Genomic DNA, 21,271 nt, shown 5'->3' with positions numbered 1-21,271 from the left:
CTTTGTCATCTATAACTCTGGTTGTGTAGCGATTGAGATTCAGCAGTTTCACCACTGCGGTCTGGGTTCGAACCCTGTTGCTATAGTTCTCGACATAACGTTTGTGACGGTCTACAATGCTTTTTTTGAGCTGAGAAAAAGTAATACAAAACCGATTTTTTATCTAAAACTAGGGGTGCGTGTTATACACGAATAAATGCGGTAAATTACGTTTTTGAAAAAATTAAAATTGCAAATCAAACGTGTTCACACTTTTGACGTAATTTTAATGAATTTTATTTTCACTAAGATTTCTGCTAGAACAGTTGTTTGACTACATTACAGACAGATTTAGATACTAGTTTATAAGTATTGCATTGTTTTTTATACAGTTTGGCTGTAGTGTGGTATTTAAACATATAATCCCATTATTCCTGAATCATTTTCCTTGCTAAAGTGAATTTAAATGCCATGTATCTGTTCTACACCACTTGAGTTCTCCACTCTCCTCCACAATGTCTGTGGGAGTTAATTATTAGTTATGTCATGCTTTCAGGAGCCTAGAGCCCGTCACTCAGCTTTACGTTAGCGTGGATGCAAGCACTAAGGATAGCCTCAAGAAAATTGACCGGCCACTCTTCAAGGACTTCTGGACACGATTCCTGGATAGCCTCAAGGCCCTGGCGGAAAAGGTCAGACTACTTTTCCACATGAAAAACACATAATGGTTGAGTACATTTTATTTTATATTTTACATTAAAAGAGTAAACTCTTAGAGAATATAATACCGATATGAGGACTGAGGCCTGATGGATATATCAAAAAGTCCATTTTTTAATAAGGTATGACCTTAGGGCCCGGTCACACAGCCGTTTGCGTCTGTACCGCGGGTAAAATTTTGCATTTTTTTTTTGCCCGTGGTTGCCCGCGATGGAAAATGCGCAAAATTGGCCAACCCGCTGTTCATCGGTGGTATGCCTGCAAAATAGACGCCGGCGACTGTTCCGCTTCCTCATCGCGTCATTTCCACGTCATTTTCTCGTGTGGACCACGGGTATAAAAGCTCCCGAGCCGGTGTTGTGCCCAAATCCGACTCCTATGCAAAATTCCCCCCTCCCCCCCTCGTGTGAACGCGCATTCTGCTGCGATCCCATTTGTTGGAAGCGTGCATTGACGTTGGTGACTTTTTCATCCGCGTTAACAAACGCATTTTGTAGAATACGATCGCACTTTATTGTTTTAATAAACGTGTTATATAGACTAGGATCTCCCAATTGTTATAATTAGCTCGCTTTATTGTTTTAATAAGCGTTTTATATAGAGTACGATCGCTTTTGTTGGAAGCGCAGCAGAATGCGCGTTCACGCGAGGGGGGGAGAATTTTATATACGGTGTGCATTACCGTTCGATTACGTTCACAACAAAAACAAAGACGGAATGGTTTAAGTTGTATTACATTCCCAACAAATGCAAGACGAAGTGGTTTTGGTTATATGTTCGCCATTACATTCCCTAAAAGTGATATAAAAGTGAGATAAACCGAGGTAAAAGTGGTTGTAGTAGCGAGGGGATGCAAATCTCGGCAGGGATGCATTTCTCGGCATAACACCGGGCTGTAGAAATCATAACCGCTCAAGACACAGTCCCGGTAAGATCAAGATTTCAAGCAATATGTTATTATTGTAATAGTTTTTCATTTTGATTTTATTATTTTGTTATGAAATGAATAATAATGTTAAGAAATAAAAATGGATTAAGACGAGGTCACTACGGTGACGGGGATCCATGTCCACCCCTTGACGTCTCGAGCACAACTGACGTGTGCTCGGCAAATCGCGCTGTATGTACGCGGAGAAAGGCGTTTGACCGTCACACGCGTAACACGCTAATTTCACGTAATAACACCGCGATACAGGCGCAGAACATGCTATTACCATGCTCCACCCACGATTACCCGCTGAAATTTCCCGTCCTACCCATGTGTAACCACGCCCTGGCCGCGGCCAGAGCACGTCGTTCTGCGTCATTTCCGCGTCATTACCTCGTGTGCTGCCCGCGGTTAACACGTGCTCAAAGTTTTGAGCAGCTCAAAACTTTTTTGCGCGGCCAACCGCGTGTGAATTTCCGACAGCGAGTAAAGCACTGCTGTATCTCGTCTATATGGCTGTCTCAAAGCGTCCAACAGCGCCCAACAGCGTCTGCTTCACGGCCAGAGATTTCTGGCCGTGATTCAGCCTCGATACGCCCGTGAAAGGCTGTGTACACGTGCTCTAAAGTATTGAGCAGCGCAAAACTATTTCGCGCTGCCAACCGCGCGTGAATTTCCGACCGCGTGTTAAGCACTGCTGTATCTCGTCTGTATGGCGATCTCAAAGCGTCCAATAGCGTCTGCCTCACAGGCAGAAATTTCTGGCCGTGATTCAGCCGCAAACGGCTGTGTGACCGGGCCCTTAGTATATATGTTTTTATTGCATTTGTAAAGGCAAAGTTTTAGGTTATGTCTTTTCAAGATGTATGTCAAGAGACGAGAATAAAGTCACATTTTCTTGAAAAGGGTGATTTAAAGGTTTTTGAAGAATGGAACAATATATTTATTTAATGAGGTTTTAAAAAAGATGGAGATGCTTATTTTCTGTATTGAGATTAAAAACAAAAATCTCACACCTTATGTATTTAATCAATCAACTGAAATATACTGTTCATTCTAATATCCTAATATCGCATAATATTAGATTATCATGAACATATTTTCAAGTAGGCTAATCAACCAATCAGCAATTTTAAAATACTTAAAGCCATGTAATATTTTTGTTAATTGAACATTATTATAGAATGTATGATATATTTTATATTGCATAACAGAAAATAAGGAACTTTATCCCGATAGTCTAATTTTCTGAGACAGGCCCGCGTATTTAGTCATCAGAAAAGTATAAACATCTCCTTAATGAGCAAGGGAGCAAATAATTATTGTTCATTTGTTTCTTCTTTTCAAAATATAAAAAATAAATCTCATTTAATGTTTACTCGGGATCTTTTTACAAAAAAGACATGCAATTGAAATATGATGGCTTTTGCAACCCTTGTTTTTAAACATCTTGATATTTTATGTATTTATCTGTGTTGTAAAGATATTTTGCGAACATTTGGTAAAGTATGGCTTCATTTTTTAAAGCAAAAAATAGACATCACAATACGGTAGTTATTTTTAAGTAATACTGCAATAATGTCATGTTATGTTTTGTTTTATATATTTATATTGTTATAAGTGTTCTTTTAAAATCCCATTTTTTTAGATTGTAGTAGTCTTTTTCCAATCCTACTTCCCGGTTAGGAACGCTTTTCATATAATAACACATTTATCATCTTTTTTAATTTTTTTTTACATTATTAGCTTTTCAACAATGGTTTGTGAAGGGTTCTCGCTTAGAATCTTTCAATTAACGTATCTGAAAAACAATATTTTGTCATAAGTAGATTTATGCATTAATCAATTTAAATTTTTGTTTTTTGTGCATATCTGCTTGACCTCGCACTGAAACTCGTTGAAGTGGCAACCTATAAAGCGTGTATTTTTGTTCGACTTTGTCAGACAGTAAATGCCAAAACACTTTGCCCACTTCGATCCGTCCCCATCGATTGATTTTAAGCACCAAACTTTTGTGTCTGTTCCTGCCGGATGTTAGGCTGTGCCAGTGTGCGTCCATTTCTATTTACAACATATCCGTGTCTCGCAGGAACACCCAGATAAAAGATCTTGCTGGCCTTTTCTTTTCAAGAAAAGGGACAAAATTCCATTAACACAGCTGGCATCCTGCGGCAGCCTGGCCAGCCTCTGTCGATACGTGCTCGAAAGACAAAGTTGTTTGGAGGACACGACCATAAGCGCTGGCCACAAAAAAAAGGACAAAATAAAAGCGACCCGATACTCTGCCTGAATGAGTTCGATGAATATAAGTCTAGGAATTTAGTAATATTCTTTAAAACTGCGAACTAAAACTTATGTAGTTTTGCTTGACAACGAGCTAATTGATTATTATTAAAAATTCCAAAGTACCATTATACGCCTTGGCTGGGAGTAAGGACCAAACCAATGCGATTCGGCCATATCTAAGCATCATTTCTGCTTTTTTCTCACAATCCAGTTGGAGGTAACTATGAAACTAAATCTAATTAAAGAAATATTACATCTACTGCATATTAAAATATCAAATAAATGCGGTAATCAAATTGCTCCTTGGGACAAAATAAAGTACTTTTGACCTTGACATTCTTCGTTTTGAAAATTTCACTACCCTGGCGGTTATGCTAGTCTATCAGGACATCAATGTCTAATTCCAAAGCATTTGTTCTGCAAATAACAGATATTTTCACATTTGTGTTGCGGAAAGAGATACAGTTAAAATAACACTGCTCAAAGGAAGAAAAACTTCATAATATGTGAAAACTACCTATTTTATTTGAAGTGTGTTAGCTGTATCCTGTAGAGCAGGCGTCCCTAAACCTTTTCCTGTGAGGACGATATACCTTTTTCCACACGAATGGACCAGGATCAGTTTAAAACAAAAAAAAAGGGACAATTGCAGATGTGCCTAAACATATTGTTTTTGAGGAAAGCCACAATCAAATAACCTTTCTGGGTTTTTAATGGAACTAAAGTCAGAAAATGAATGATAACACTATTAATAAAATAATAAATAACCAAATAACACTGTGGGGTTTTCAAGGAAAAAAAGTCCATGAAAAATAAACATTCTGGTGTGCGGTGCAGTCGTAACAGGTCCAAGATCAACTTAGTTGTCATAGCACTGGACCAATAGTGGTATTGATGACTTACGAAAAGGCAGAAGATTTGATCTCATTATCACACTATTTTTAATCACAGTAACAGAGACGAATGTAAGTTTTGTTGAGCGTTTTACATGTTACAATGACAATAAATTGGATTACATTCTTCTATTCCAAGCTTTGTGACAACTTTATTATCATTGTAACATTTGAAATGTAAAACAAAATTAACATTTTGTCCCTAGTACTGCGACTACAAATAGTGTGATAATGAGATAAAGCCTAATTCTTCTTTGATTGTTATCTATGGCATGTCTTATCCAATGGCAAGAGTTTTGTGCTCTCACTGCCGCAACCTGTGTTCAAATCCTGTTACAATCAAAATTGTACCTCCAGACTTCAAAGGTTTTATTTAGGTTAAAAAAAAAAATAGTGCGACAAAATGCTCTCTGATATTGGTTATTGCCCGGACAAAATGTGGATGGGCCGTACTGCCTCGCAGGCCATAATTTTGGGAACTGCACTTGGTCTAAGGGTCAAAAATCAGGACTTAAATTTCTCTCTCCAAACTTTATTATTTAGTTATTTTAGTTACTTTACTATTTTATTTCCTCACTGTCAATTTAGCCATCCATCCATCCATCCATTAGCTGCACCGCTTATCCTCACTAGGGTCGCGGGGATGCTGGAGCCCATCCCAGCTATCTTCGGGCAGTGGGCAGGGGACACCCTGAACTGGTTGCCAGTCAGTCGCAGGGAACACAATGACAGACGACGCACTCGCTCATTCACACCTAGGGACAACTTGGACCGGCCAATTAACCTGACATACATGTTTTAGGAATGTGGGAGGGAACCCGAGTGCCTGGAGAAGAGCCACCCAGGCACGGGGAGAACATGCAAACTAGCTGGAATTGAGCCCTAATCCGCTGCAATGTGGGGCTGCGCGGTTGCCGCCCAGGTGCCGTGCCACCCACTGTCAATTTACATCACAAAAAATTGTAAGGTTTTTATTAATAAAAATGCCCAACTTAATCCTTTTTGATTAATGAAGATGAACTTTTCAGGCAAGTTGCGTTTTCTTGACAAAGACTGACATTTTAAAAAGTCAAATACAACATTTTATTCAAGATTAACCCTAGGATAAGGCTTGTATAAGTAACCTGTATTGTTTTGTACCCAAAAAACATTTCATAAAAAATGTGCTCTATAAAGATAAATAAAGTTCAGTTTAACTTACTTCTTGAAGAGGTCTTCCTCCGTCACCGAAAAAAATCGTTCCGACCATTTTCTCAACCGAGTCAAGCTTTCTTATTCCACTTTATTTTAATAAATCACTAGAAGGTGTCGATGGATATTGCAAACTTAAATTTCTTTATTTTTATCTAATTTTTACCACCACATTAGCTAGTATCAGACTAATGTTGTAAGCAAAACGATTGTGTTATTTTTACTCTGGCCATGCTATTTAATTAACAGTCTCTAATATGTTTATTCGAAAGGGTTTAATTATTTTTTAAATATATGGAATGCAATCTTAAGCTTTGCAACGTTATTGGGCAAAATAATTTTTCTCCATCTGTCTCATCGTTATCATTTTCTGTAATGCATTTCTCTCCACCAGCACTCTTTCTCTCTCGCTGTCTCTCGCCATCCGTTTTCTGTTGCTACTCTCTTCTTCCAACTGTTCTCTCTCCTTCACCACCTGTTCTCTCTCTCCTGTCTCTTTCCCCCCATGGTCATTAAGAAAATGGATCCTGGCAAGATGATGAAGTAGATGTTAATCATTCTTTTAACACATATAATCATCCAAAATGTCTTACAATAGTGACAAAAAAGAACAATCAACTAATCAAATTAATGTGTGTAGCAATAAATAAACTGTTTTATCAGGCCATTGACTTATGTTTGTAACAATATGACACTGTAGTATGCCATTTCCAAAAAATCATAGCTTTTAGGAAATCCCAAATATTTGCAATTGCAAACTTGCTAATTGAAGTCTTGGCGGATTTTGTGTGATTGTTTAATTGGTTATTAACCGTTGACGAAAGAAGCCTTAATTCATGTATTACATAAATGCATTAGGTTTTTTTCTTCTTCGTATTGTGTCCAAAGAATTAAGTTGAAGTGAGGGGAGAAGCTTTATTTTTTTCAGGACGTAGCCTTGCCTCAAAAAACAAAAATGTGCTGTACCACTATCGCCTACTATCTACATGTCTTTGCCCTTTTTTTTTGGTGAGAATTTTATTTTATTTTATTGTTTAGTGTTTATTTTTATTATTTACAAATCTTAAAGCCATATTGTGTAATGTTTGACTACTAAATGGCACAGTTGTCTAATTAAAACGAAAACCAATGCTGGAGAAAGCAACAACACGGCAGACAAACATGGCGGTGACTTAAGCAGGGATTTCACTTCTCTGAAAGAAATACAAATTTCTCGACCTATGACTTTTAAAAAAAAACAAAAAAAAAAAAAAACACCGGTTTTATAGTTCACGTATTTTTTGCCTAGTATGGAGAGGGATGGACGTCACCAGGCTGTACTGTCCCAAGACACACCACAGGAAATGGTGCCCCTACAACCCTAGCGGTTAAGAAATCCAACCAACCATTCAATTCAACGTTTTGTATTGTTTTACTGAAAGTTATTTTGTACGACTAGAAAGCACTACATGCTGTCCCTTTAACAAAAAAATGATTTCAGTAAAGCCCCAAAATAAATGTTACATTAATAAAACAAATACAGAAGTTGTAAACGTTGTTCAACTTAAGTCTTTTATTTTACTTCGGACTTGAAGCCATAGTTTTTCAGACTCAGGACATGTTTGGCTCATGTAAGAATAATCTTTATTGTTATCTATAACAACCTAGTGAACATGGTTTGCAACAAGATTAAATATGGCTCATAATTATTTACCGCAAGTAAAATTAAAGCTGACAAACTTAACATTTGACTCCTTATTAAAGCATTCGTGCGTAGTGCTTGCCTGTAATATACTTTATAATCATGTAGGCAAAATTATTATTGGATGTAATATGACTTTGTACAGTGTTAATAGAGACTGCTTACCTACTGCTCAAATGAAAAAAATTGGTACGGCACTATGGGATAAACTAGATAAACTCATAATACTGAAAAGAGACTATTTCGATAATAAATTGTCAGAATAAATAAGCAATATTATTTACCAGGCAGTGCTTTGAGATGGGTCTAATTTTGAACTGTGATTTTATTTTTTATTTTTTTCACTTAGCTAGGCTTGTTAGGTCTGCAGTGCAGGATTGGCTGATATAAACACACTCGCTAACTACCCAACTTAACATCAGTTGTGGCTGCACCGCTAGTTTATTAGTGAGTTACTTCATGGTCATTTTCAATTTAAAAATCCCAGAAAATACCAGCTGAAAATGAATGGTATGACATGCAGAACAGCCCGACACGGCGGACCATGGTTTGTTCAAATTTGTGCATAAGAAATTATTGGATCATTTGAGACTTTTGTTCTGATGAAGGATTGGATTGGGCTGCTTGGAGTGGTCGATGGTCGGGAGCTGCAATACCTGATATGGCCACCAGAGTGCGTTCGAGATTCCACAAAAGCAGAGGCCTATTGATTTTGTTGGTATTTATTGGGGCTTGACACAAAACCTAGCTGTGTAACTGACAAAAATTGGTTCAGCCATTTCTGAGCCTATGAGTCTCTCACACACACACACAGACACAAACCGAGATGTATAAAAGTGTTTACACTAGATAGATAAATATGTGTTGATTATCCATTTAGGATTATCACAGTTGCTACGGTCCTCTAAGGAAGGCACAAGTACCATATGGATGACAGTGAAAATTAGTTTGAAGCCAATGTCATCCTGCACCATTCAAAACGTTGTTGTCCATTTTTTTCCCCCAGCCTCATTTTTTTTTCAAATCCGCTCAGGGAAAGTTCACAGTCTACAACATATCCCCTTATCCAATTGCTTTTGTTGTAGCATTAAAAAGCTGGGCAACCCCTCCTTTTTGTGTTCTATTTCCATTCGCTCTCTGGGCGCGCTCTCACTGCAGTGCTGCGGCGGCTTTCACGCTTAACAAGGAGATGCTTGCGTTCCTAGAATCAACAATTAAGTTCTGGCCGGGCACCAAAGCGGGAAGGTGTTTCGTTTTATGACAAATTACATTTCAGGATGTCCTTCATACTCCTGCCCCTAAATCTCTGTCCCCTCCTCCCATTTATATGCCTATTCATCTGCTGCAAAAAAATCTACCAATTTGTATAAAAGTTTTTTCATGTTTTGACAGTTTTAAGAAAATGTATCGATTTTAAATTGTTTTCATGTCGCCGTTCTCACACTTGGATCGGCAGTCGTGGACTTGAATATTATTCACCTTTTTGAGCGCGGAATTAAATAAATGATTTTTTTCCAGACCCATTTGCTAAACGGCACTCTGACCTGACAACCTGTTTTGGGAAGATTTTGGTTGAAAGAAAATAGCTTCCTTCAATGGCAGGGGTGGCACACTATAACCCTGGAGCAACATATGGCCCATTGGCTTTTTAATCCGACTTATCAAACAAAAATTGTCAAATTAAAATAATTGGATAGATATGTTAAACATGTTTTACTGCATAAAAATGTGCTTCGGTGTTCTACTCGTGTCCCCAATGTCCCTACATTTGCTCACATGCCAACTAGATTTTTCATGTAGCATTAATTTTGATTGTGCTCGTGCACAACATTCATATAGTTTGCTACATTTTCACATACTTGCTATTTCTTTTATCATGTATTTATTTGATTCATCAAGGTATTTATGCAATTTCATGAAAATAACTTGATTCCGATTGTTTCATCACCCATGGGTTTAAACAAATAATTAAATAAAATATAACATGTGCATGTATATGTATTCATAAATACAAATGAGAACAATTGGATAGGCCTACTTCATCTTTTTTCTTCATGTATTGCCGAAGTATTGTGTATTTTTGCAGTCAAAAAATATTTTTGTTCGCCCACCCCTGCTCTATGAATTTCATTGGGCATTAATTTTGGCAAGTGGTGCAAGTCTTATCCTATTATATTTAGATTTTTATAATGCAAATATATTCTATTGTTGTATTTTCTTCACAATATTGATTATTAGTCATCCACTGTTAATATTTGCTTTTCAATATTATTGCTTTTACGTGTTTTTCTTACGCTTTACAGTGTTTTGCTGGATTATTTTTCTATTTTTTTATTCTTTATTTCTAAAAAGTATTATGCCCACTTTTTTGTAGTTGTATTTGATTAGTTGTATTCTTATGCCTATTTAATATTATATTTTCATCCAGTTTCAAGGAAAAAAAATATGTTGGGCTTTACCTGGTAATCGTTTTTCTTTTGTACTTGAGGTCTTAAGCCTGAGTCAGAGCCTCAAATGTAGATAAATTTGGGCTTTTCTCTCGCTGACTTTATATTTTATTTTTTTAACAAATACAGTATAAGTTAGATTTTGTTACAAGAGGCCGGCTTCAATTTGTCATAGATCACTCCTCGCCCTGAGTCCTCACAAATTAAATATGACATTTCGGGTTTTCTTTGAGCTCGGTCCTGCAAACCAAGTTAATCGGTTGTGCTTGGTCGGGCTTTAATACCCACTTACCTTTATTTTGTTGTTGTGATATCGTTATCCATGACTTCTCAAAAGATGACTATCTGTGTCGTTCCGGAAAAAAATATATACCGTATTTTCCGCACTATAAGGCGCACCTAAAAGCCTTTATTTTTTTCAAAAACTGACCATGCGCCTTATAATACAGTGCACCTTATATATGGATCAATATTAAGTCGCAAGGTCTCGCAACAAAGGCAAGCAGCCACCGACTAGTTTTTTCCTCATAGGCAATGTGGTCCGCGGTGTATGCTGGGATACATATGCCGGCGTTTCATTTCCCAGCCAATGTGTCAATCATCATTTGAATCGATCACTATTGGCTAAAGTTATTCGGAGGTAAAAGCGGTGGATCCTTTTAATCATTGGATTTACTACACTCACTGATATAAGAGGACCATGGCTGCACATTATTATTGAACGCAACGACTTGGGTGAGCTAATCCGGCTATATATTTTCCCAGTATCTTGTTTTAGAGTGATCTAGATGTTTCTGTGATGGGTCTTTTTTAAAATTAAACTCAATTCCAAGTGTTTATTGTCATATGCACAGTAAAGTTGCGAGCGAAAAAGAAAATAGAAACTAAGGAATGGTTGGCATTTCTTGAATCCCAAGACTTTAAGCTTCCGAATGATATTTGGAACGATGCATTTGAGTGACATCGTACGGACACTGCTTCCGCACGTGTCCACGACACGTATTTGCTTCTTTGCAAGCTTTCAGAATGTTAAGGGGGTAATAAGTTTGACTGAACTATCTGACTGTTTTGTCGACGTTCCCATTGTAGCGCTTTATAATCCGGTGCGCCTTATGGATGGAAGATATAGGACCAAAAACTATTTTTTTGGGGGTGCGCCCTATAACCCGGTGCGCCCTATAGTGCGGAAAATACGGTAATAGAACATTTTGAAATCAAACATGGATATTTCTTTACTTTATTTTTAAATATTACTCCCCTTATTTTAACAATTTTGGCGTGTTATCCAATATTTGTTCTGCTTTTATTAAGATGCCATTTGCTTGTGTGTTTTTATTTTGGGTGTTCAGCGTCAGAGGACTGTGTATCGGCTGACACTGGTTAAGGCCTGGAACGTGGAGGAGATGACTGCCTACTCTGAGCTTGTTGCCTTAGGCCAGCCCGACTTTATCGAGGTTAAGGTAGGAGATGGTTTTGTCTTATTCTTTTTTGTGTGTTTTTGTGTGTTTAAGTTTATATGCACGCACACTTTTGATGGATCACAACCACATGGTATGGTGTATGTGCCACGTGGCGGGGGTCTTTTGAGACATCACACAGCAAAGCCTCTTTTGATAATGTGCGTGAATGCCAAGAGCGCCAGCGGCTGCCTGGAAAAAGTAGCTGGCACGCAATCCGCCGTCTGTATTGACTTCAAAGTGTTACAGAGTTCAAATACTAAATGGATATTTGTTTGAATTTTATGTTTTGGATTGTCTTTGATACTCCTATTTTGATATTCAGAAGAGTGTTGCACTTTTGTAGTGTTTTAGAATTTTTCAAGTGTTATTTTGTAGATAATTGTAATTTTTATTGTAAACGTTTGGCTTTGTCTTTATTACCATTTGTATAATGGAAACAAGATTGTATGTTTGGATAATTTAGGTAATATTTGCTAGATTTGTATTAAAATACTAACAAACATTGTTTGTTGTCGTTATAGTTTTATTTTGTGGTTTCACTGCAATTTTTTTCTCTTTTTAAGAAAACAGTTATGATACACCCTGTAACAGCAATGTATTTGTTTTTTTCAATAAGTTTTAAGTTTCCATTAATTTTACCTATGCAATTTATTTGTGTACAGGGCATACTCGTGTATAAAGTGCACCCCAAATGTTTTAGGAAATCCGTACAAAATGAGTTTTCTCAGTTCAAGCTTTACGGTTGGATGCAATGGGAATTGAACCCGAGTCGCTGCTATGAGAGTGCCTAACTCTAACCGCTGTCAACCAGAGGAATTTATGTCATATGTGTTAGGTTTAAGTCCCCAACATTTATGATAAAACGCTCTGAAATAAAAGATGAATGAAATGTTTATTGAAGGTATTGTTGTTGGATACATTAATCAAAACATGACACAAAGAAAAAACTAATGCTGAGAGTGAGCATGGCCAAATATGGTCACCTTACGCCCCCTCCCCTAAGGAAATTTAACAGATCTGTTTCTGCCAACCTTTGCTTAAAGGTTTGCACCGTATTTGCACTAATAACCCGGTCAGGCAAAAATTTCCAAATTTTTGGTATCCTGAAAGAAGTAAAGTTTCCATGCAAGTTGCTGGTAGGACTAGGCACCCGTAACTTATATCTGTGACCACGAAAACCATCAACACGACAGAACTCAAAAAATGGATCAAAAGGCACATCGATCATTCCATGCTGTACTTTGAACACAAAAATTAAATCTGAATCATTTAAATATATTGATTTCATGAGTCTCAACTTTCTGAAGGGAGGGGTTCTATCTAACTAGTTGAGACTGCCGTCTAACTGTTGCTACGCGGAGTTAATTAATCTTCTTTCGCACGGCCTGCTTTCCGCCCGATGATCACAGCTGGCCTCTGTTCTGGACACCTCCTTTCTTCTTTCAAAGCTTTTGGTGAAAAACAACTTGAGTTATTGCATGCACAAATTATTCCAGGTCAAGGTGCACCCATTGGTATGTGAGACAGACTGTACAAAAAACAACTCATGGCCTTGAAGAACAGCTTACAAACTGAAAACTCTACAAAAAGGGCTGAGAACACTTATAACATATTAATGTCAACTGTAGGATAAATATATGTATACAATTCCAACAATATGAATATCTCATTATCACACTATTTTTAGCCAGAGACAAATGTAAATTTTTGTTGTGCATTTTACATGTTACAATGGCCAAAAATTCTATTATTTTGTCCTATTTTAAGCATTGTAAGTGACACATTTATTGTCTTTGTAACATGTGAACTTCACAACAAAATTAACATTCATCTCTGGTACTGTGGATAAAAATGATGTATGATGGTGGGTTAAAACATAATGCCTTTTCGTCTGACATTTATATCTTTCTCAGTCCAGAGGTAAGGATTAGGTGCTCTCACCGCCGTGACCCAGGTTTGATTACCGTTATGTCTAATGTTTTGTGATTTTGGTATCACGCACACCCAAATTTTGAGTTATAAGAAAATAAATATTGTACTTGTTATTATTATTTTTTTTTAATGTATTCAGACTTTTGCACCAACTTTTTTTTTGCATTATTGCCCATGCACCTATATTTAGGCAAAAAATATACAAGATGTTTTAACCAGCAAACCTGCACCACTGTAAAAGTACATAAATAAAACAACTAAACGATTCAGAAAGAAATGGTAAAACTCAAACTCCACCATAACTAGTCTTTAAAGTCTAAAAGCACATGAAAACAAAAATCTTATCAAGTATTAGAATTCCATTTTAGCGCAGTCAAAAAGACATGGTGGTTTTATTATTTAACAACCTGCAGGTTTTCGTGCATGCAAGTCTATTTATTTTTGAGCAAGCAGATGAATAATTGACTTAGTGAAGGGACTGCGACATGTGTCCTCATCAGACAGTGTTTGTCATCTCGTCGGGAACTCTGGCTTGATTTTTGTCACAATTGGACTATCCGTTAGGAGACAAAATCTGATTTTCCATTGTGAATCCGACCCATTTCAAATGTGATACATGCTGATACTTTCAACTTGACATAATTCGTTTTCTTTTCCAACTTAAGCGCTTTAATAATTTTTAATGTCGAGTCGAGTCGTATGCCCAAACTTGGTAAATGGCAGTTTTCTTTACATGTAAAAAAAAAAATCTAACATTGAGTAAATGTGTGTGTGTATGTATATATATATATATATATATATATATAAAAAATGTTCAAAAAATACTAATGCTCAAAATGCTGAGTCCTTTCCTGTCGATTGCACTCAAGGCCAATATGCAAACAGCTGGCAACGATTTCTGTAGTTGCATTTTTTTTAATCATTTGTTTAAAGGGAAGTGTTTTATATTTAGTGCCTCCTAATGATACAAAAAAAACTTCATTGTGTAAAAAAAGAAAACGTAGAATAATTGGCAAAAATACATGAACAATCATACCAATGTAAATCTTTATAAATATTCATAGGTAGAGAAATGTGAATTTTTCTTTTACATGGTGGTATCCATACCTAGTAGTCACCGTTAGGAAGCGCTAAATGATACAATTGTCCCTTCAAACTTTCATATTACGATGGGGGTGTCAAACGTACAACCCGCGGGCCGCAATATAACACCGGGCCACATTTCGGAAACCCCTGCCCAAGACTGTCCAACAACCGGGTTTTCACAAAACTCTATGCGAAACAATGCTCTTAATGATTAAGTACAAAAAAACAGCACAAAAAATGCACTTATCTAATGAAATCGAAAATTGCATTGAAATTACAATACTGGTCTAAAAAAAATTGAAATTGTGTTTTTGTCCAAAATAGTGTATCTCTCAATGCCACCATGTTTGTTTGTTTTCCTGTTGCTACACTGTGCTCATTTGGCACAGGTTTTCGTTTGAATTAGACAATACAGTGTCATTTGGTTGCCAAATGTTACTCTGTTCATCTTGAGAGATCCAACAAAAACCCTTTTAGTTTAGTTATCGCTATTACAGTTCAAGATTTTTAATGCAAATTTGGTGCTAATAAAAGAGACTTCTGTTACTTGATTTTAATTCTTAATGTTTCAACTCCATTTTGATGAAATTATGTATTAATAAACAAATATGGGATGAAATACAAGATGTTCATGTAGAGATATCTTGATGCATATTTGTAAATAGAAAAATTGGATGAGCCTACATTGTTTTTCCTATGTAATGCTAAAGTATTAGATTAAAAATTCAGTATTGGCAGATACCTCAATATCTTTTTAATAAATCCAAAGTTCGTATGGGAGTTCTTTGAAAATGCTTGAATTTTAGTGCTGTGTTTTTCAAGGATTGAAAAGTGCTTGAATTTTGGATGAAGTGCCATAGTGTTCCCATGGTTTTCAAAAAGTGCTTAAAATGACGCAGACAGTTCTCTCTGGTGGCTTCACTTTGCAGTTACATTTGATCTTTTCTTGTGACTGCAGCTGGCATTAATTTGTATAGTATTGTCCTATGAAGCATTGTCAGGCCCCAGAGGAACGGTGCATTCTAAACCTAAACAGGGCACTATTAAATGTGTACTAGTGCAAGGATTACGTATCAATTATGGGCAATGCAAAAAAAATAAGGTAGTGTTTCTGGGTGGTAAATTGTAATGGAAAGAACTTCCTCCAACTGAAAATGTAAGGTACAGATTGCTGTATTTTTAACCAACACCTATATAGAGAGACATTTGGCTACAAAACAAAAATATTTGCTATTTTCTCAAATCTAAAAATCTTTGTCTTGATAAATGCTCACGCAAAAGAAAAAAATGCATGTGTAAATCGCAGATGTACTTGTGGCTCTGCAAAATACTTGAGTCACACAAGATTTACCCTTTTATTGGTACTGGAGAAATTGGAAAATTGGCTTTAAAAGTCTTTCAAAAGTCCTTGAACTTGAAAAAGATATACCCAACCCTTTATCTTGTTTTTCTTATGTATAGGCGAGGTATTGGATTGGAGACTCAAGTCTTGGCAGATACAAAAAAAATCCAATCAAATGATTTGTTTTCCTCCTAGCCTGACCCCTCAGCTGATTCTTTTTAACCCAATGCGGCCCTCAACTCAAAAAGGAGAAGGTGGCACATCAAATAAATGTAGTTCCCTAAAACAAAGATGCCACAAAATGGATCGCTCAGAAATGCTTATTTGTGTAGCATAATTTGGTGGTTATTTGAACAAATAATTAAACTGAAAAGCGGGTTTATTCTCTTTAAACTCGTCTTGCCCTGTTGGAGCACCACATTTGTTTTTCAGATAATTATATCAAGGTAACAAAATAAAAAACCTTTTCAGTCTCCTAATTTGAAGGATTGGCTACAAAGCAATTTTGAGTGAATTATTTTTACTGTTTTTGATGGTTCAATATACTTTTATAAGACACACACACTCTCAGATTTATGGATTACGGATTTTACTAATCATCCACAGAAGAAACTTGAATAGAACACAAAGCAAAACATGAATAAGAAAATAAATCAAAGAGATCAAAGTTGGAATCTTAACTGGCACCATTTAGTTATGAAACAACGTTGGCTTAATTATTATGTTAACGTTATCTAATAACCATGAGATGGACTGTGGTTCGTTTGATGAAGGTGAAGGCCCAGCCTGGATGTCCTCGGCAGTAGAGCGATAAGGGACAATGAAGGCTGGAGACCCAGCCGGGTTAAGCCCCCGAATGCAGTGTTTGGAAGCCGTCGTGGGCTGTGGTTGGAGGATTTTTTTGAGATCACTGGCTGTGTCGCAATGGGTTGGCCGCTGTCTCCATCAGGCATGGGCGCTGGCTCAGCAAGGTTCTATGGTTTCTTGTTAGACTGGGACTGGGTCAGAACCTTTTGAGTTGCATGCGGGCCAGGATTTAGTCCTGTGATGCTTGTTTAGCTGGCTTCAGAGAACTGTTTTTGCTTGTCAGCTTGGTGGCCTCTTTCGAACTGAATTGCAGTGTGTCGGCCATCCCGTCTCCTGGCTCCAGTCTGGCCGGCCCCCTGGGGGGATGTGGGGGAAGTTGTCAGGGCGACTTTTGACGCGCTCATGCAAGATTATACGGTACCCTATTCCTGTTGGAGCTCAAAAAGGTCCACAAGCATGCCGAAATAAGCATTAATCTTCAAACTATCAACTGACTGGTATTCCAGGTGTTATTTTTTTTTTGCTTATGTCATTCCTAAACAAAAGAGCATGCAAGGCTTGTCAGAATTTAAGACGCAGACTTTCACAGGAACGAGTCCTCTTTTTCTCTCATTCATAATCAAGAGCCCGCCACGTTCCCCAAGCCCATTACTTCCCCCAGGGTGAGCCCGGAGTCCATCTGCGGTAATCAGGCGGAAGAAGGGACACCAGATGATGATGGAGGACGGGCGCGAACGCCTGCTTCGCACGTGTGACAAAATCGAGTAAATAATTGAACGAGTTGAGACGCCGAAGCTTCGTTTATGTCCGATGTTTTGAGCAAGGGTGTTTGTGCAGTTGCAGTGGAAAAAGAGGAAAGGTTTTCCCAGGTGTGTGTTGTTGTTTTCCGATCCCGACAGAGGTATTGTGTAAAGGGTTGAATAGAAGAGCAACATAACTGGAAAACATTTGGCAACAACTCAATAATATTTGGGATCAGCAGAAAATATTTGAAACATTAAGGGTTTTGCTTTGTGTTCTATTCTTTTGTTTCATGCTTTGTTTTGATGTTATTGCCATGATAGACCAGTACAGAACCAGTAGTGGAATCATGGTCATCTGGTCTGGTGAAGAGCCTCCAGAAATGGTGTGTTTTTATTTAGTTACATGACTTAGATTAGATTAGATTAGGCCTATTGTGCATAAAATGTACTCAGAACCTACATTTTGGGGGGAGGGGGGGATTAATGCAGCATAAACCTATGAAGCTGCTTAAGCTCTGGTGTTAGAACCGCTTTTAAAGCTTTACATCCAAATTTAAGGCTCTTGTTCTTTTAAAGGGACAATGTGGAATATTTGACCACTAGATTTCAGTGTTGTGAAGAGCAAACCAAAATAAACTACTGAGGCTCAAAGTGACCAAACCGCACTAATTTCTTTGTTATATACTTACCTGGCCTTTCACAGAATTTTTTTTTTTGAGAAGGTGGTGGATGATCACAATTATTGGCAAGATTTGTGCATGTCAGCTCCCTCTAGGTAAGGCTCATGTTGTGTAAAATAAATGCAAATTTATTGATCTACAGCTATTTAAAAAATGAATGTTTATGTGATAGTTCAAGTGGTTTTGCTTTTTAATCGATATTGTAATTTTTTTAATGATTTTGTTTTTGTTTTGACGCTAGGAGTCGCTAAATAATACACTATGTCCCTTTAAGGCAGCTTTGAACCTTTACATTCTGTGTTAATTAAGTTAAAGCTTCAAAACTGCTTTACCTTGGAGTTAAAGCTCTTGAGTTAAAACGACGTTTAAATGAGCTTTAGTTCTGGAGTCAAAGCTCTGGAAATTATTCTGTGCTTAAACAACCTGCACCCGACTACAAGCCACATTTTCCATGATAAGGGGCGGTTTATGCTAATTTTATTCATGTAGAAAGTGCGTTATCATATGTTAAACTTATTCTATAGTGTTTATTGGCGGTTGTGGCTTGCATACATTACCTGCATCTCTGCATAAGATGCAGGGTTCACAGTGTGTGACAAAGGTTGCAGTTTATAGTCCGGAAAATACAGTAATAATATTATGTAGTAGTGTTTATTGTATTTTTTTAAATACTTTTGTAATCTGATTGTACATGTCTTCATTTTAGTTTTTGTTTTGTAGTTTTCTATTAGAGTTTTTGTCTATGTTTTGTTAAATCGTTTACATTTAATTAATCTTTGTAATTGTTTGTTTGTTTGTACATGATTCAAATTGAATCGTTTCTCCGGCGCCGTCACGAATGGCAGCCACTCCAGCAGCTCCCGTGTTATTTTCGATTGTTCTCAGTTATTTTCGATTGTTCTCAGCTTAGGGATGCTGCTGGAAAAGTGAATTTCCCTTCGGGGATGAATAAAGTATCTATCTATCTATCTATCTATCTATCTATCTATCTAATTTTAGTTTTTTGTTGTTGTTTTTTTTTTTCTTTTTTTTTTTCTTAAAGTTTTGGTTCAACTTCAGTTACTTTAGGTTTTTTTCCCCATTCATTCGTTTTGAAGCATCTCTTCTGGTAGACCTCAGTGCTACCAAGCATTTTGCGCATCTTCTTGGTCCAATACTGAAAAAGCAAATCTAAATTCAGTCTTTCGATAGATGAGCTGCAATACAAGTGGGGATTCACTGCAACATACTTTTCTGTTTGTACGGTAAATTTTTGATCGGTGAAAAACAATCCGGACGCTGCTGCATAATGTATGCCGTGTGTGTATCCATGTGAGGAGAACACAGTAGTGCATAAAAAGGGCAGCAGGGTGTCTAGGGACATATCGCTGTAATTAGAAACAAAACTTTCTGGCTTGGTGACAAGCGTGTGAATATGTGTGAGTGTGAATATGTGTTTCTTATAATGAATTTAGTTTTTGGAGTCTTGCTTACTTTGCTCTTTGCTACCACATTAAAACTAACAAGCTAAACCCGTGTTAGCTCATCTATCCTCCTCGGAGCACCTCGTCTGTTGACGGAAGCAATGCGCGTTTTGTTTGCTCGCCTTGGAGCTCTTAATTTTTTCTCATTTGGTCCATCCTGTGTTTGCTTAACCATTGCAAACAAGTAGATGTATGTCAGAGAATATGATGACATCATCAATGCATATAATATATGTAGCGGCAATTTAATCTGATCTTTTTTATGTTTAATAAAACCTATTTGAGTAGTAAAAGATAGTTAAGTCATTATTATTGCAATGCAAATGTAGATAATGTACCGCATATTCCGGCCTACAGAGCCCACCTGATAATTAACTTGATGCGAGATGTTTCTTTCAAATGGGAAGAGCCAGCGCCAGCCAATTTTTGCTGTTGTGTCTGACTTTTTTTGGGACTGATTAGCATTAAAGGCTTCCAGTTTGATATGCATTTCTAAAATAACTTATCATGTTATTACCATGTCATTATCATGTTATTGCCAGATTGTAATGATTAGAAATGGGTTTGAAATTGGCCCAGTCAACCTCTCAAACATCTGCCTCATACAAGGGCTGTAGGTATTTTTCATTCATAAATGATAGGATAAGTTAAAAACAAATTTGAGAATAATTTGTTTGTATTTAAAGACAGTCAAGCACACTCAACGCATACAGTGGCTTGCGAAACTATTTGGCCCCTTGTACTTTGTGACCTTTTGCCACATTTCAGACTTTAAACATCAAGATATAAAACTCTAATTTCTTGTGAAGCATCAACAATCAGTGATAGATAGATAGATAGATAGATGGATGGATAGATACTTTATTCATCCCCGAAGGGAAATTCACATTTCCAGCAGCATCCCTGAGCTGAGAACAATACAATAATAAAGCAAAAAGAATACAATATACAAATACCCAGTGTGACGTGCAAATGCCCCCTTGTAGCGTGTTGTATAGAATAACTAAATAGTGCTACACAGACTACATATTGCAATAAGATTCGGTAATATGCAATGTAGGTGGTGTGGTTTACTGTGGGCTTTTACTCTGCCGTGTAGAGTTAAAGAGCCTCATGGCATGAGGAAGAAAAGATCTCTTCAGTCTGTCCGTAGTACAAGACAGTGACAGCAGTCTGTCGCTGAAACTGCTCTTCTGTCTGGAGATAATGCTGTGTAGTGGAAGCGATGGATCCATGATTGACCGCAGCTTTTCCAGTGCCCGTCTCTCAGCTACTGTTGTTAGGCTGTCCAGCTCTTTGCCCACATCAGAGCTCGCTTTCCTAGCCAGTTTATTGAGACGAGAGGCATCCTTCTTCTTGACGCTGCCTCCCCAACACACTGTCGCATAGAAGAGGGCGCTTGCCACAACTGTCTCATAGAATATTTTCAGGAGCTTTTTGCAGATTTTGAAGGAGGCCAGCCTTCTGAGGAAGTAAAGTCGGCTTTGCCCTTTCCTACATAGAGCTTCTGTGTTGGCAGTCCAGTCCAGTTTGTTGTCCAGCTGCACACCCAGTGGGACACAATCATGAAGTGGAACACACATTATTGGATATTTTAAACTTTTTTAACAAATAAAGAACAAAAAGTGGGTGT

At 37.3% G+C, this 21,271-nt stretch overlaps 1 protein-coding gene across 2 annotated transcripts in view; it reads left to right on the top strand.

Annotated features, from left to right (window-relative positions):
- tyw1 (tRNA-yW synthesizing protein 1 homolog (S. cerevisiae)) overlaps nucleotides 1-21,271 on the top strand; it is a 74,480-nt gene that overhangs the window by 29,831 nt on the left and 23,378 nt on the right. For both annotated transcript variants that reach the window (XM_088345590.1, XM_088345589.1), the window contains exons 13-14: nucleotides 536-671; nucleotides 11,475-11,585. In XM_088345590.1, the coding sequence (XP_088201716.1) occupies nucleotides 536-671; nucleotides 11,475-11,585 (247 nt within the window). The remainder of the gene's footprint in view (nucleotides 1-535; nucleotides 672-11,474; nucleotides 11,586-21,271) is intronic.

Source organism: Urocampus carinirostris, chromosome 10 (assembly GCF_059441175.1).
Source record: "Urocampus carinirostris isolate Australia breed hairy pipefish chromosome 10, RoL_Ucar_1.0, whole genome shotgun sequence".
NCBI lineage: Eukaryota > Metazoa > Chordata > Actinopteri > Syngnathiformes > Syngnathidae > Urocampus > Urocampus carinirostris.
The sequence above is the reverse complement of the archived record's forward strand: the minus strand, read 5'-3'. Positions and strand labels throughout refer to the sequence as shown.